This window comes from Rana temporaria, chromosome 2 (genome assembly GCF_905171775.1).
Source record: "Rana temporaria chromosome 2, aRanTem1.1, whole genome shotgun sequence".
Lineage (NCBI taxonomy): Eukaryota > Metazoa > Chordata > Amphibia > Anura > Ranidae > Rana > Rana temporaria.
The window spans coordinates 499,015,516-499,031,973 of record NC_053490.1 but is presented as its reverse complement, the minus strand read 5'-3'; the positions used below and the strand labels follow the sequence as shown (position 1 = coordinate 499,031,973).

The 16,458-nt window shown below is 42.2% G+C and overlaps 1 protein-coding gene across 2 annotated transcripts in view; it reads right to left on the bottom strand.

The window, feature by feature from the left end:
* The window catches only part of MAP3K7CL (MAP3K7 C-terminal like), a 60,780-nt gene that overhangs the window by 4,851 nt on the left and 39,471 nt on the right, over positions 1-16,458 (bottom strand). For both annotated transcript variants that reach the window (XM_040338848.1, XM_040338849.1), the window contains one exon: positions 6,573-6,634. In XM_040338848.1, coding sequence (XP_040194782.1) covers positions 6,573-6,634 — 62 coding nt within the window. The remainder of the gene's footprint in view (positions 1-6,572; positions 6,635-16,458) is intronic.

Sequence of the window (16,458 nt, the reverse complement as noted above, 5' to 3'; positions counted from 1 at the left end):
TTCAATTAAGTTTTGACAATAAAACCTGATTGGTTTATATGCACAGCTGCACCAGATTTAGCTAAATGCAGTGTTGGTAAATATCCCCCCCTCTATCACTTTGCCCCATATGGCTAGAAATAATAATAATAAAAAAAAAAAAAATAGAAAAATGTCATTGAAATATAGAAAAATACAAATGAAAGGCAAAACATTTGTGTGTGTGTGTTTATATATACGGTGGAACCTTGGATTACGAGCATAATCCGTTCCAGGAGAATGCTCGTAATCCAAAGCACTCGCATATCAAACAGAGTTTCCCCATAGTAGTCAATGGAAACGAAGATAATTAGTTCCGCATTGACTTCTATTGCATACAATACCGCATATGGACAGAAGTGGGGGGCGCTGGAGAGCCTTGGAAATACTCGGGGACAGCACGGCTGAACTCGGAAACCCTTGAAAGGTTCAGGAACAGAGTATTTCCAAGTATTTCCGAGTGATTCTGAGTATTTACAAACAGCTCCGAATGGCTCCGAACCATCCCGAGTGTCACTGGCACCCCCACACCTTTGGCTAAATGCGGTACTGCACACCCCATTAGCTTGAATTCTGCTTGTTTTTTAAGACAACACTCGGAAACCGAGTCAGGATTTAAAAAAAAAAAAAGTTGCTCATCTTTCAAAACGCTCGTTAACCACGTTACTCGTTAACCAAGGTTCCACTGTATATATATATATATATATATATATATATATATATGGCCAGATTCAGGTACATTTGGACAGGCGCAGCGTATCAGAGATACGCTACGCCGCCATACCTTACCTGGCTCTAAGTCGAATCCAGGAAGATTTTGCGCCGTAAGTTACGGCGGCGTAGTGTATCTCTCGGCGCGTATTTCAAATTGGGCGGGTAGGGGGCGTGATTCATTTAAATGAAGCACGTCCCCACGCCGATTGAACTGCGCATGCTCCGTTTTGAAATTTCCCGCCGTGCTTTGCGCGAAATGACGTCGCACCGACGTCATTTTTTGAACTTCGACGTGAGTTACGTCCTTTCCTATTCACGGACGACTTACGCAAAAAAAATTAAAAATTTGACGCGGGAACGACGGCCATACTTTAACATGGCAAGTCTATCTATACGCCACAAAATAGCAGCTTTAACTATACGCCGGGAAAAGCCGACTAGCGACGACGTAAGAGAATGCGACGGCCGTGCGTACCTTCGTGGATCGATGGAAAAAGCTAATTAGCATACCCGACGCGGAAAACGACGCAAACTCCACCCAGCGGGCGCCGAAGTATTGCACCTACGATCCGAAGGCGTACAAAGCTGTACGCCTGTCGGATCGAAGCCAGAAGCCGTCGTATCTTGGTTTGAGGATTCAAACTAAAGATACGACGCGGCAAATTTGAAAGTACACCGGCGTATCAGTAGATACGCCGGCGTACTTGCTCTGAGAATCTGGCCCATAATTCTTTAAGCAAGTCTAAAACAGAAATCAGATAGTTCTGGTCTGGTTCAGGAAATGATAATATTATTGATTTTCCCAGTTTCAGAAAAATCTGTTGATAGGTTATTATTACAGATTTAACTAACTGTCATGAGAAAGCAGAGAGAAGTGTTTGCTCATACACAGTTTCTGTAATCTGACTTCCCGCTTGAATTTTTTGCCTGGTGATTACCCGTATTTCACAAAGTGAATCTATTTTTGTATGTTATGTCTAAGCTTTGATACTGATCCCTGCAGCGAATGGCTGAAGGCTATAAATATTAGGACATGGTTGACAGTCTCGTGATATAGTGGCATGTCCACTGAAAAAAAAAAAACAGTATCATTTTTGGACAATTATTCATGACAGACTGGGGGAGGTTTACTAAAGCTGGAGCACTGAGAATCTGAAGCAGATGTGCATTCTAGCCAATCAGATTCTAATTTCAGCTTGTTTAAAGGGGTTTTCCACCTTTTTTTTAAGTTTATTAAAAGTCAGCAGCTACAAAAAGTGTAGCTGCTGGCTTTTAATAAACAGACACTTACCTGCTCCACGGCTCCAGCGACGCGCCGGCCGGGGCTCCGCTCCTCGCCCCCCCTCGCCGGCCGGCGTTTTCATTCTTAGTGTGGGCACCCGGCAGTGACAGCTTTCGGCTTCACGGCCGGGCACCCACTGCGCATGCGTGAGCGGCAGTGCGCATGCGCGAGCGGCGCCGTCCGATTGGACAGGCGCTCGCCTACAGGGAGGGGCTGTGAAAAGGCGATTAAGCTAATTGCCTTTCCAGCCCCTCGGCGGAAGGAGGAAGTGGGACAGGAAGTCCCCTTCTCCTGAAGCCCCCCCAAAAAAATTACATGCCAAATGTGGCATGTAAGGGGGCGAGGAGTGGGTTAAGCGGAAGTTCCATTTTTAGGTGGAACTCCGCTTTAACTAAGCTTTGACAATAAAACCTGGAAGCTGATTGGTTACTATGCACAGCTGCACCGGATTGTTTGGGCACTGATTTTAGTAAATCTTCCCCATTGTGTCATTTTGGCTTGGCTACCCTTGTTGAGGTGTATCTTGAGGCTACCAAATATCATGTCTTGAACAGTGGATCACTGTTTAAGGCCCCTTTCCCATTGGCTCAGTAGGGAATCTGTCCACTAATCCCCTATGTGTGGTCTGATGTAAAAGGACTGCCTGTCTGTTTACACCCAACTGCCATTCGATCCGCTAGACCAGTGGTCTCCAAACTGTGGCCCTATGCTTGTCGTTATCTGGCCCTTGGGGCTCTATCAATCCCACTGTTGACACTACTCTGCCATCTGACACCAACAAAGAGGCACTATTTCTCCCACTGACACTAATGGGTCCCTATCCCTCCCTATGATGAACACGGTGGACCACTATTCCTCCTCCCAATACCAAATATGGCAATATTTACTCCCACTAATGCTAGGACAATTTCAATCTTGCTGTTTAAAGTCCGGCCCTCCTAGAGTCTGAAGGACAATCTGGAGACCCCTGAGCTGGATGGGGAACGGATCTCCATCCGGGTTCAATATTGAGTTGGCCCACCCTTTGCAGAAATAACAGCTTCAAATCTTCTGGGAAGGCTGTCCACAAGGTTTAGGAGTGTGTCTATGGGAATGTTTGACCATTCTTCCAGAAGCGCATTTGTGAGGTGGACAAGAAGGCCTGGCTCACTGTCTCCGCTCTAATTCATCCCAACGGTGTTCTATTGGGTTTGAGGTCAGGACTCACTCATCCATGTCTTTATGGACCTTGCTTTGTGCACTGGTCCAAATCATTTGGTGGAGGGGGGATTATGATGTGGGGTTATTTTTCAGGGGTTGGGCTTGGCCCCTTAGTTCCAATGAAGAATGAAGGGAACTCTTAAGGCATCAGCATAACAAAGACATTTTGGCCAATTTCATGCTCCCAACTTTGTGGGAACAGTTTGGGGATGGCTCCTTTATGTTCCAACATGACTGCACACCAGTGCACAAAGCAAGGTCCATAAAGACATGGATGAGCGAGTTTGGGATGGAGGAACTTGACTGGCCTGCGCAGAGTCCTGACCTCAACCTGATAGAACACCTTTGAGATGAATTTGTGTGGAGACTGCAAGCCAGGACTTTTCGTATTACATCAGTGCCTGATCTCACAAATGCTCTTCTGGAAGAATGGTCAAACATTCCCATAGACACAGGCCCCGTACACACGTCCGAGGAACTCGATGGGCAAAACACATCGTTTTGCTCGTCGAGTTCCTTGTGAAGCCGCCGAGGATCTCGGCGAGCCGAAATTTCCCATTGAACAACGAGGAAATAGAGAACATGTTCTCTATTTCCTCGCCGAGATCCTAGTCGGCTTCCTCGGCCAAAAGTGTACACACGGCCGGGTTTCTCGGCAGAATTCAGCTCCGATAGAGTTTCTGGCTGAATTCTGCCGAGAAACTCGGTCGTGTGTACGGGGCCACAGACTAAGGCCTCGAACACACGACCGAAAATCTTGTCGTAAAAGAAACGTCGTTTTCCTCGACGAGTTCCTTGTCAGGCTTGTTGAGAATCTTGTCAAGCATTCTTTGCGTACACACTGTCAAGACAAAATCTCGTTGTTCTCAAACGCGGTGATATACAGCACGTATGGCGGCACTATAAAGGGGAAATTTGATTCCACTGGCACAACCCTTGGGGCTGCTTTTGCTCTCATGTTACTGCGTGTTAAGTAAAAGTTTGGTAAGAGACGATACGCGCTTTTCAGTCTGTTACAGCGTGACGAATGAACTATCTTCATTACGAACGCTACTTTTACCGAAGGTGCGCTCCCGTCTCTTTATTCTGAGCATGTGCAGGTTTCTAAGCATACACACGAACGTGTTTCTCGTCGTAAACCAGCCCAAGGAGAAACACGACGAGGAATTTGAGACTCCCGACGAGGAAAAAGAGAACTTGTTCTCTCTACGAAAAACATACACACGACCGTTTTCCTCGGCAAAAAAGCTCTGCCACCAAGTTTCTTGATGGATTCTGTCGAGGAAAACGGTCGTGTGTACGAGGCCTAAGACTGGGATGCCATGAAAGTTCATGTGCGTGTAAAGGCAAAAAATACTTTTGGTTATATAGAATATATAAAAAGGAGGGAGTGAAAAAGAGGAGTGAAAGTAAAATATATAGATGGAGGTCCAAATTACGTTTTTGGATCATGTTAGGAGATCAAAGCACCTAAAGAGATCTACACAAACAATACTATTAGTAATATAGGGGGTTATTTACGAAAGGCAAATACACTTTGCACTACAAGTGCAAACTACAAGTACAAAGGGCACTTGAAATTGCATTGAAAGTACACTTGGAAGTGCAGTCGCTGTAGATCTGAGGGGAAGATCTGAAATGAGGGGAAGCTCTGCTGATTTTATCATCCAATCATGTGCAAGCTAATACGCTGTTTTTTATTTGCCTTGCATGTCCCCCTCGTATCTACAGCGACTGCACTTCCAAGTGTACTTTGCACTTGTAGTTTGCGCTTGTAGTGCAAAGTGGATTTGCCTTTAGTAAATAACCCCCAAAGTATATTTGCAGAATTTGTTTTCATTGTAAATACACTTGGTTTTCTTCTTTTCAGCCCCCCACTTCCAGATTCCTCGCTTATGCCGCATACAGACGATCGTTTTTTGTGATGAAAAAAAAATGACGTTTGAAGTGATGAAAAAAAACGAAATTTTTTAAACTTCATTTTCAAAAACTATGTAGCATACACACCATCATTTTGAAAAATGATGAACAAAGTGACGGCACTCTAAAGGGGAAGTTCTATTCGCCTTGAGGCTGCTTTTAGCTGGTTACTTGTTAGTAAAAGACGATTCGTGCTTTTTTGTCTGTTACAGCGTGATGAATGTGCTTACTCCATTATGAATGGTAGTTTTACCTCCCGTTTCAAAACTTGCTTCTGGGCATGTGCGGGTTTAAAAACGTCGTTTTGCCCACACACTATCATTTTCATTGACACAAAAAATGACATTTTGAAAAACGACACAAAAAATTTGAGCATGTTCGAATTTTTTTTTGGTCGTTTTTCTGAAGACATAAAACGACATTTTCCCCACACACGATCATTTTAAATGACGTTTTCAAAAATGTCATTTTTTTCATCACAAAAAACGACCGTCTGTATGCGGCATTAGGCAAGGATGACATTAATAATCCACCTGCTTCCTCCTGGGATATCAGATCTCAGTAGGCAGGGAGATGAAGTATTATGTGACTTCAATGTTGCACATGTGTAGAGAAATTCCCCATGCATGCTGCAAGTCTCTGCTACGTCTCATCAGCCTAACAATTGAGCAATTACAATTTTCAGAAATTGATGGGGAAATGCCATAAGGAGTGATATGAATGGTATTTCAGTACACACTATGGGCCAGATTCACAGAAGAGATACGACGGCGTATCTCCTGATACGCCGTCGTATCTCTGAGAGTATCTATGCGACTGATTCATAGAATCAGTTACGCATAGATAGCCCTAAGATCCGACAGGTGTAATTGACTTACACCGTCGGATCTTAGGCTGCAATACTTTGGCCGCCGCTGGGTGGAGTTTGCGTCGTTTTCCAGCGTCGGGTATGCAAATTAGCTTTTACGGCAATCCACGAAGGTACTCGCGTGCGTTACGTCGTCTAAGTCGTTTTTTCCCGTCGCAAAGTTAAGCCTGCTTTTTCAAGGCTTAACTTTACACCAGCCATGTTAAAGTATGGCTGTCGTTCCCACGTCGAATTAAAAAAAAAAATTTTCAGCGTAAGTACGTTCCGCACGTCGCCATTCACAAACACGTCGGGGCGCCGTAATTTCGCGCAAAGCACGGCGGGCTTGCACCGGACATCTTTACGATACACCGCCGTAAGTTTACACGCAAGTGCTTGGTGAATCAAGCACTTGCGCTGTAAACTTGCGGCGGTGTAACGTAAAGATGATACGTTAGGCCGCCGCAGTTATTGCTGAATCTGGCCCCATAAGCCCACCATATAGTGCTAAAAGTCAGACAGTAACCAGGAGATGTAAAAGGTCAGAGGCTCCTAGATATCTATTAGTAAGAATTGTCCATGTATTTTTACCTGAAGCTGCTGATCTACATCTGGAAAAGACAAAGGGAAGGCATTCTCTGCAGAGGATTCATCTGTAAAAAAAAAACACACACACACACATAACTCCGCAATGTAAAATTATACAATTACAGATATTATCCCTTCACAATACATGGTATTGCCACTCTGGCATAATATTTATGCTGTTTAGGTTAAGATGACCAGGTTTTTTTTAATTAAATCCGGGGACATATTTTTATTTATTGGCAAATGGAAAACTATTTTATACGCATATTTTCCTCAAATTATATATGCAGTCAGGGCCGGACTTACCATTGGGCTTGACTGGGCTCAAGCCCATGGGCCCCACCCAATAGGGGACCCCCTTTTTTTTTAGTGGTCCGGAGGTCCCCAGGGGCCCGGAGGCCCCCAGACGGCAACCCCCCCTTTTTGTATTTATTTTTTATAAAAAAAAAACATTTTTTTTATATATATTTTTTATATATATATATATTTTTATATATATATATATATATATATATATATATATATATATATATATATATATATATATATATATATATATATATATATATAATTATTATTAAAGGGCCCAGAGGTCTCCAGGACCCCCGGACGGCAACCCCCCCTTTTTTATACATTTTTTTATATATTTGTTATATATATATATATATATATATATATATATATATATATATATATTTTTTTTTATTATTATTATTATTATTATTATTATTATTAAAGGGCCCAGAGATCTCCAGGGCCCCTGGATGGCAACCCCCCTTTTTTTATAAAAATGTTTTAATTTTTTTATATATTTTTTTTTATTATTAAAGGGCTCAGAGGTCCCCCGGGCCCCATGTGGCAACCCCCCCTTTTTTTATTTATTTTTTATAAATGTTTATTTTTTTTATTTTTGTTTATATTTTTTTATTTTTTATTAAAAGGCCCAGAGGTCCCCAGGGCCCCGGATGGCAACCTCCCTTTTTTTTATAAATGTTTTTTTTTTATTAAAGGGCCCAGAGGTCCCCAGGGCCCCAGATGGCTACCCCCCTTTTTTTTATATATACAGTACAGACCAAAAGTTTGGACACACCTTCTCATTCAAAGAGTTTTCTTTATTTTCATGACTATGAAAATTGTAGATTCACACTGAAGGCATGAAAACTATGAAGTAACACATGTGGAATTATACAGAACAAAAAAGTGTGAAACAACTGAAAATATATTTCATATTCTAGGTTCTTCAAAGTCGCCACCTTTTGCTTTGATTACTGCTTGGCACACTCTTGGCATTCTCTTGATGAGCTTCAAGAGGTAGTCACCTGGCGCAGCACCCCATCACTCTCCTTCTTGGTCAAATAGCCCTTCCCCCGCCTGGAGGTGTGTTTGGGGTCATTGTCCTGTTGAAAAATAAATGATGGTCCAACTAAATGCAAACCAGATGGAATAGCATGCCGCTGCAAGATGCTGTGGTAGCCATGCTGGTTCAGTATGCCTTCAATTTTGATTAAATCCCCAACAGTGTCACCAGCAAAGCACCCCCACACCATCACACCTCCTCCACCATGCTTCACGGTGGGAACCAGGCATATAGAGTCCATCCGTTCACCTTTTCTGCGTCGCACAAAGACACGGGGGTTGGAACCAAAGATCTCAAGTTTGGACTCATCAGACCAAAGCACAGATTTCCACTGGTCTAATGTCCATTCCTTGTGTTCTTTAGCCCAAACAAGTCTCTTCTGCTTGTTGCCTTTCTTTAGCAGTGGTTTCCTAGCAGATATTCTACCATGAAGGCCTGATTCACACTAGGGTGACCACATTTCCAAACTACCATTCAGGGACACCCTCCCTTCCCAAAAATCAGCTTGTGCTGTAACGAATCACAGCACAGTGATTGGACACAAGAGGCGGGATTTATAATTTCTCCAATCACAAGCAGGGGGCGGGACTGTGCTCCTCCAGACAATCCCGGCCAGGACAAGTACTGTCAGGGAGTAAAGCGGTGATGTGGTGGCCTTTTTTGGGGGCATCAGATTGACCCTGGGGGGCGGATGTGTCAGTTTCATTCCGGGACACTGTATTGTCCTGGAATAAAAGTGCCCGGGACAGACCTGCAAAATGCGGGACTGTGCCGGGCAATCCGGGACACGTGGTCACCCTAATTCACACCGTCTCCTCTTACCAGTTCTAGAGATGTGTCTGCTGCAAAAGGTGGAAGAACCTAGAATATGAAATATATTTTCAGTTGTTTCACACTTTTGTTATGTATAATATAATTCCACATGTGTTAATTCATAGTTTTGATGCCTTCAGTGTGAATCTACAATTTTCATTGATTGAGAAGGCGTGTCCAAACTTTTTGTCTGTACTGTATATATATTTTTCTTTATTTCTTCTTTTTTTTTTTTGTAAACGCCCCCCCCCGGTTCTCTGCCATGCCTTAAGCTGTGTAAGGGGCCCCAAAATTCCTGATGGCGGCCCTGCGCATACCTCCCAACACGACCGCATTCTGCTGTTTTTTCCCGTACAGACAGCTTCTTCCTGCAGTCCCGTGAAAGGGTTAAGCAGGAGGAACCGGAGCGGTGTGTGGAGGACTGTGGCTGCTGAAGGGAAGAAAGCCGACAGGCCGGGCTAATGACAGTCTGTGGCCCCCGGCTGTCAGCACAGGTGAGAGGCACCCCCCCTGCTCAACAACTTTAATGCGCCCCCCCCGCTCAACAACTTCAATTCGCCCCCCCCCCGCTCAACAACTATGATCCCCCCTCGCTCAACACCTTCGATCCCCCTCAATTCTTGGCTCCAGGGGGCCCCTTCAACACTCAAGCCCAGGGGCCCCCACCACCCTAAGTCCTGCCCTGTATGCAGTCAGTGGTGTAGCATGGGTTGTCAGCACCCGGGACAAGGCAATACATTTGCACCCCCTGCCAGACTTTTAGCACTCCCTGAGTCCCTTACACTAGTACAGTAGTACTGACCAACTCGATTCCTACATTGACCTACCTGACCACTGCACTGACCTACCTGATTCCTACACTGACAACTACACTGACCTACCTGATTTCTACACTGACCATTACACTGACCTACCTGATTTCTACACTGACCATTACACTGACCTACCTGATTCCTACACTGACCATTACACTGACCTACCTGATCCCTACACTGACCTACCTGATTCCTACACTGACTATATTTTTAGCACTGATCACTGTCTTGGTGTCACTGGTTCCCACAAAGTGTCAGTGGCAGTAAGTTTTTTATTTTATTTTTATTTTTTATTAAAGCTAGAGAGTGCAAAATTAGTCACAATTCTGCAGAGAAACTAATCAGCTTCTAACTCCAGCTGGCTTACTTAAGCTTTAGAAATAAAACCTGTAAGCTGATTGGTTTCTCAGCAGAAAAATTACTCATTTTGCACTCTCTAGCTTTAGTGAATAAACCCCTAAGTGTCAGACTTTCCATCGCAATATCACAGTCTCGCTAAAAGTCACTGATCGCCATTACTAATATCATTTTTTTTTTATTCCAGTATTTGTCCCATAGTTTGTAGGCACTATAACTAACCAATCAATATACAGTACGCTTATTGGGATTTTTTTTACAAAGAATATGTAGCAGAATACATATATTTAGGAAGAAATTTTTTTTTTTTTTTATTTTATTGGATATGTTTTATATCAGAAAGTAAATTTTTTTTATTTTTTTGCTTTTTTTTATTTTATTGTTGGTCTTTCTGTTTATAGTGCAAAAAATAAAAAACCCAGAAGTGAATAAATACCACCAAAAGAAAGCTCTATTTGTGGGGAAAAAAATTACATACCGGTAAATGTAATTTGGGTACAGCATACATACAATTGGCAGTTAAATTAACACTGTATTTATTGCAAAATATGGCCTGGTCATGAAGTGGGGAAAATGTTCCGGAGGTCAAGTGGTTAAACTCTGTACTCTACTGGGTTTAGTGGGTTTCTTAGGCCATATGAAAACAGACCTGAAATGGCATTTTCTTATTTATGATGTGACACTGTTTTCACAATAAGTATGTGAAATGTGTCTATTCGAGGTGCAAGGTTGCAAGAGTCTGACTGCAACCATTTTAACTGTGGGCAGCTGAAGCTGCTGCCTGTTCACTTCCTGGATTTACACAGACACACAGAGGCCATCTGACTCGTCCCCCCTTCCTTCCTGGCAAACTCTCATTAGAGTGAGAGAGAGAGAGAGAGAGAGAGAGATGTGCATGATGTCATAAACCTAGGCTAATGACCAGACAAGAAACAGGAAGTGGGCTGTATAAGGTACTTACAGAAAAAAAATGTTTTACTATCCAAAGTTAAAACAACAAGGACAAAAGATTTTATAGATGGAAAGATAAAACACTTTTAAAGCTTTTCGAACACTTTTGAAGCTTTTTTGGGACCATTCACATTTATACAGCGATCAGTGCTATAAAAATGCACTGATTACTGTATAAATGTGACTGGAAGGGAAGGGGTTAGCCACTAGGGGGCTAGTAAGGGATTAAGTGTGTCCTAGGGAGTGATTCTAACTGTGTGGGGGCGGGACTTACTGTGACACGACACAAATTGCTGCTCCCGATGAGAGGGAGCAGACAATCGGTGTCCTGTCACTAGGCAGAACAGGGAGATGCCTTGTTTACACAGGCATTCCCCCGTTCTGCCGCTCCGTGACACGATTGTCGGATATCGAGTCCGCGTGTCCCGCAGGCACGGTCACGGAGCTCGCGGCGGTGGCTGCAAATTTAAAGGGACATACCTGCACGCCCATTTGCCTGTCCATGCCATTCAGTTGGTTTAAAAGTGTGTGCGCTGGTCGGCAAGTGGTTAAGGTTTAAAAAACACCTGGCAATCATTGCCCCCCCCCCCCCTGTTTTACTTACCTGAGCCAGTTCACCTGCTCGGCGCATCCCGGCGTCCTCTTCTCCACAGAGTCCTGGTGTTGAGTGGATAGATTGATAGCAGCACAGCCATTGGCTCCCACTGCTGTCAATCAAATCCAATGATGCGTGCTGAGTCATACACTCAGCGTCTATGGATGCCGCAAGGTAACCCCCTCAGGAGAGAGCTTCTCCAAGGGGGTTTTCTAATGTGAGGAGGAGCCGCGAGAGCCGCTGTGGGACCCCAGAAGACGTGGATCGGGCCACTCTGTGCAAAACAAACTGCACAGTGGAGGTAAGTATGACATGTTTGTTGTTTAGAAAAAAAAACGGGAACCTTTATAATCACTTGAAGTTCCGCATTAAGCAATACAATTTTGGCAGATGTTCTAATTTGCTTCTACTTTATCAAAACTAAAAAAGGAAGTTTTAACTATACATACACTTTAATATTTTCTAGAACGAGAAGGGATGATTCCTACATGAACAATAATATCGGTTTCCAATATTCATCATATGTAAAAAGGAATACGATTTGTGAACTTTACCCCAAAATTAAATGCTGAATCATCTGAGAAAACTCTTCTTCTTTCCTTCACAGAATTATTGCCAAACAACAACCACGTAACACAAGACCACAAACCCTAACCTTACAGTTGTTTAGGAAAGCGATGTTGAACTTTTAAACCTGACTTCCTTTCACAGAAGCCAATTTTTACCAAAGTTCCTGTTGAGGGTCACCTTATCTATCCTGGAGTATATCCATTATCATAACCCTCTAATTGTGTGTGTGTTTTTTATGATTTAAAAAAAAAAGAAAAAAAAAATGAATGTGTATGTGATCCCAAACATTTAAATCTTATGACAGCTTTAACCTCTTCCCGTTGATGGTACGCATATATGTGGCCGTATGTAAACACTTTTCTGTGCCGAGAGCACACGCCCTGCATGCTCCCAGCACAATTACCGTCGGGGACCGGAAAGCTCTCGATGCATACCTGGGATCAGGAGCTTTCTGATCACGTGGCCACTGTGACAGCCAATCACAGCGGTCACATGACCCAAATGCCCGACTCCACCCCCAGCATTTAGAAGCCCTTAAAGTGGAGTTTCCATCCCCAAAATGTTTTACTCATCTGGAAATGCCTGTTGCTATGCGGTCCCACGAAATCTGCCTTTGAAATCACCTAGGATTCTGACATCATCTCCCTCTAATTCTCCTGGGAAATGTGTGTCATCATTTCCCAGAATGCAGTGCACTACCCAATTATCACTCCCCATCCAAGACTTCCAGGAAGTAAGGGCCAGATTCAGGTAGAATTGCGGCGGCGTAACGTATCGTAGATACGTTACACCGCCGCAAGTTTTCATCGCAAGTGCCTGATTCACAAAGCACTTGCAATGAAAACCTACGCTGGCGGCCTCCGGCATAAGCCCGCGTAATTTAAATGGGCGTGTGCCATTTAAATTAGGCGCGCTCCCGCGCCGGACCTACTGCGCATGCTCCGTTTCGAAATTCCCGCCGTGCTTTGCGCGAAGTGACGTAATTTTTTCGAACGGCGACGTGCGTAGCGTACTTCCGTATTCCCGGACGTCTTACGCAAACGACGTGAATTTTTAAATTTCGACGCGGGAACGACGGCCATACTTTAAACAGCACATACGTGTGCTGTCTAAAGGTAGGGCACCTAAAACGACGACTAACTTTGCGACGGGAAACTAGACTAGCGGCGACGTAGCGAACGCAAAAATCTGTCGTGGATCGGCGTAACTACTAATTTGCATACCCGACGCTGGTTTACGACGTGAACTCCCCCCAGCGGCGGCCGCGGTATTGCATCCTAAGATCCGACAGTGTAAAAAAATTACACCTGTCGGATCTAGGGGCTATCTATGAATCAGTCGCATAGATACTCTGAGAGATACGACGGAGTATCTGAGATACTCCATCGTATCTCGACTGTCAATCTGGCCCTAAGTGCTTGTAGGCTTCACAATGCCCACAAGCAAAATGACAACGGTGTGGACATAGTTTTATAAACTATCTTTTTTGAATATCTATGCGGATCGGCGGCGGATTGTAAAATAGTAAGTGACCGGATTTATATTATAAAAACGCAGGATGAAAGGACATACATTTAAAAAATGCTAATTGTGGTTGGAACTCCGCTTTAAAGACCCGGGAGCCAGCAGCTAGAAGCGATTACTGTAATTTCAAAAGTAATTTTCATTATTTTTAGAGAATAGATCCACACGTGGGTATTTTATACATAGCTACATTGGTCCAGCTTGGACCAATGTAACTATGTATTTACCAGGCGGGATAAAAAAAAATAATTAAAAAAAAATAACTATATTTTTTTTATTTAAATAATATCTTTTGGAGTAAAAAATCTATCCATAGATAGTTTTCTATTTACAATATATTAGTTTATTAGAGCTTAGTTGTGTATCATGAGGCTGTATATTCTGCAATATTTACATTTTTGGTAAACTCATTCAATGAATTCAACCTCTGCAAGCTGAGATAACATGCACTGCCTTGATGCATTCACACAATTTCACAGAACCCATGAGATAAAACAAAGTTCAGGAATATTCCTTAATCCCATTGTATTGTCTCTGTACACTGCAAACTGTATTATTGAATCGGTTCTGATATCGCTGTTTTACTAACCTGACAGCTTATTATTCTAAATAGGAAACCTTCATTTTGTTTGAAAATTTTAAAGATTCTAACTACCAGCAAGAATAAATCCCTACATTTAACCACTTCAATACCAGGCACTTTCGCCCTTTCCTGCCCAGGACAATTTTCAGCTTTCAGCGATGTCACACTTTGAATGACTTCAAGAAGAAGATGGTGCCGAAATCTGCTAGACAGCGTGACTGCAAATCTGAATAGGAATAGGTAGCTCTATAATGTGTCACCGACTCTGGGTCATGCTATGATCGATGTCTGGCAATGTATGCCTACTCAGAGACCCCAGTCCAACATATCTGGGGGGGACAAATGCCACCTATCTTATTCCTACCCTGCACCCATTGGGGAGATTAACTAAAACTCAAGCCCAAAGAGTCTGGTGCATCTGTTCATAGTAATCAAGCAGCTTTTAAATTCAACTAGTTTAATAAAGCTTTGACAATAGCGCTTAGAAGCTGATTGGTTATTACTAGCCACTCCTGCATCAGATTCTGTGTCCACCAGTTTTAGTAAATCTCCCCTTTTAGGATTCATCTCCATGAACTTTGTCAGGGACTCCAGTTGGAAGACCCATCATGAATTTACTATATAAATCATGCCCAATAATACATTGGTATTGGGTTGCCCTTTCTCCATAACCCCTGCAAATTCCAATGAGATATATCACACTACATACAATTTTATAAACATGACAATTCCGTGCTTAGATTAATATATGTATTAAAAAATAAAAAGCAGCCAGCACAAGGTTCCAGATACAAAATCTACCATAAACAATGATATAAAATGTGCATCGCCATCAAAACAGGCTGTGAATAAGTGTATTCCATGTGATAAAACATAAACGTGTTAATATACCAAATATGAGTGAAAAATCAAAGCAAACAAGTCCATTGAATACAAATGCTCTTATGTTCAAAAAATAAGTGCATAAAAAGTGCAAGAAGTGATCCCGATCTCCAGAACAGCTTCCAGATATTCAGACACAGGAATAATATGGAAAATTGGAAAAACTGCGCTAGAAGTAATTGAAAAAGAATAGCTGCAAACTCAAGTCGCAGCTATTCAGTTGGGAGCTGCGATTAGCATGTAAACAAAAAATACAAGAAAAAGCATGGAAAGAAAAATAAATCACGCTGACCCCCTAACCCTGCGATATAATTAATAAATTGGAAAAATAAATCACCCCAAAAATTATATATACCCAAAACCAGGTTAGTGATAAACAATAATAAACTTGTGTCAATTGACATAAAATGAACAATTCCCTTAATTCAAAAGGTGATGAACGTGAAATTAGAACTAATATATTAGTATTGACCATTAAATATAATTTAAAAAAAAATCCTAAAATTGTGTATAGTCCATAAATAATTAATAATGAACACCAGTGCTTAGTGCAAAAAAAGTCCATAAGTTCGTGTCCAAAAGCGTGATGAATCCTCCACCAATCAGCAGAAATTACTTTTTACCAGCTTGCTATGATCCCCTATAACGGAGGATCACTATGTGCGTGTAATCAAGATTCTCACTCCAGAAAACAGCCACAGCAAATCAGATCTTTAGGCAGTAACTCTCGTCCAATACCGAACAGGAATCATCAGTAGATGTAACCAATATTTAAGAAATGATAAAGGCGCCATATAGTGCGTTGAACGTATACAAGGATTTATTAAAAAGTTGGTAATGCACTTACAGTATTGCAAATAAAAACTATAGTCTGTTGTGCCGGCCAGTACACAAACTCAGACACCCATCCTACTGGAGCCCGAGGTGACGTCAGTAGGCCGCTCCGCCCAACGTCCGTTTAGTAATAACTTACTTTGTCAGGGGCACTGGTGTTCATTATTTGGTGTTCATTATTTATTATTTATGGACTATACACAATTTTAGGATTTTTTTTTAAATTATATTTAATGGTCAATACTAATACATTAATTCTAATTTCACGTTCATCACCTTTTGAATTAAGGGAATTGTTCATTTATGTCAATTGACAGAAGTTTATTATTGTTTATCACTAACCTGGTTTTGGGTATATATAATTTTTGGGGTGATTTATTTTTCCAATTTATTAGATATATCACAGGGTTAGGGGGTCAGCAGAGATAGGAATAAGGTTGGATGCTCACCAGAACCCAATGGTTCTCACACTACAGAGTAGGGATAAATCACAAACATGCCCACGGTAGATGGTGTGATCTAACTATTAGCTCTGGCTCCACTCACATGGCACATGTTAAAATAAATCAAAGCTCATTGTGCACTATATCCTTAAAAATAGTATTTAT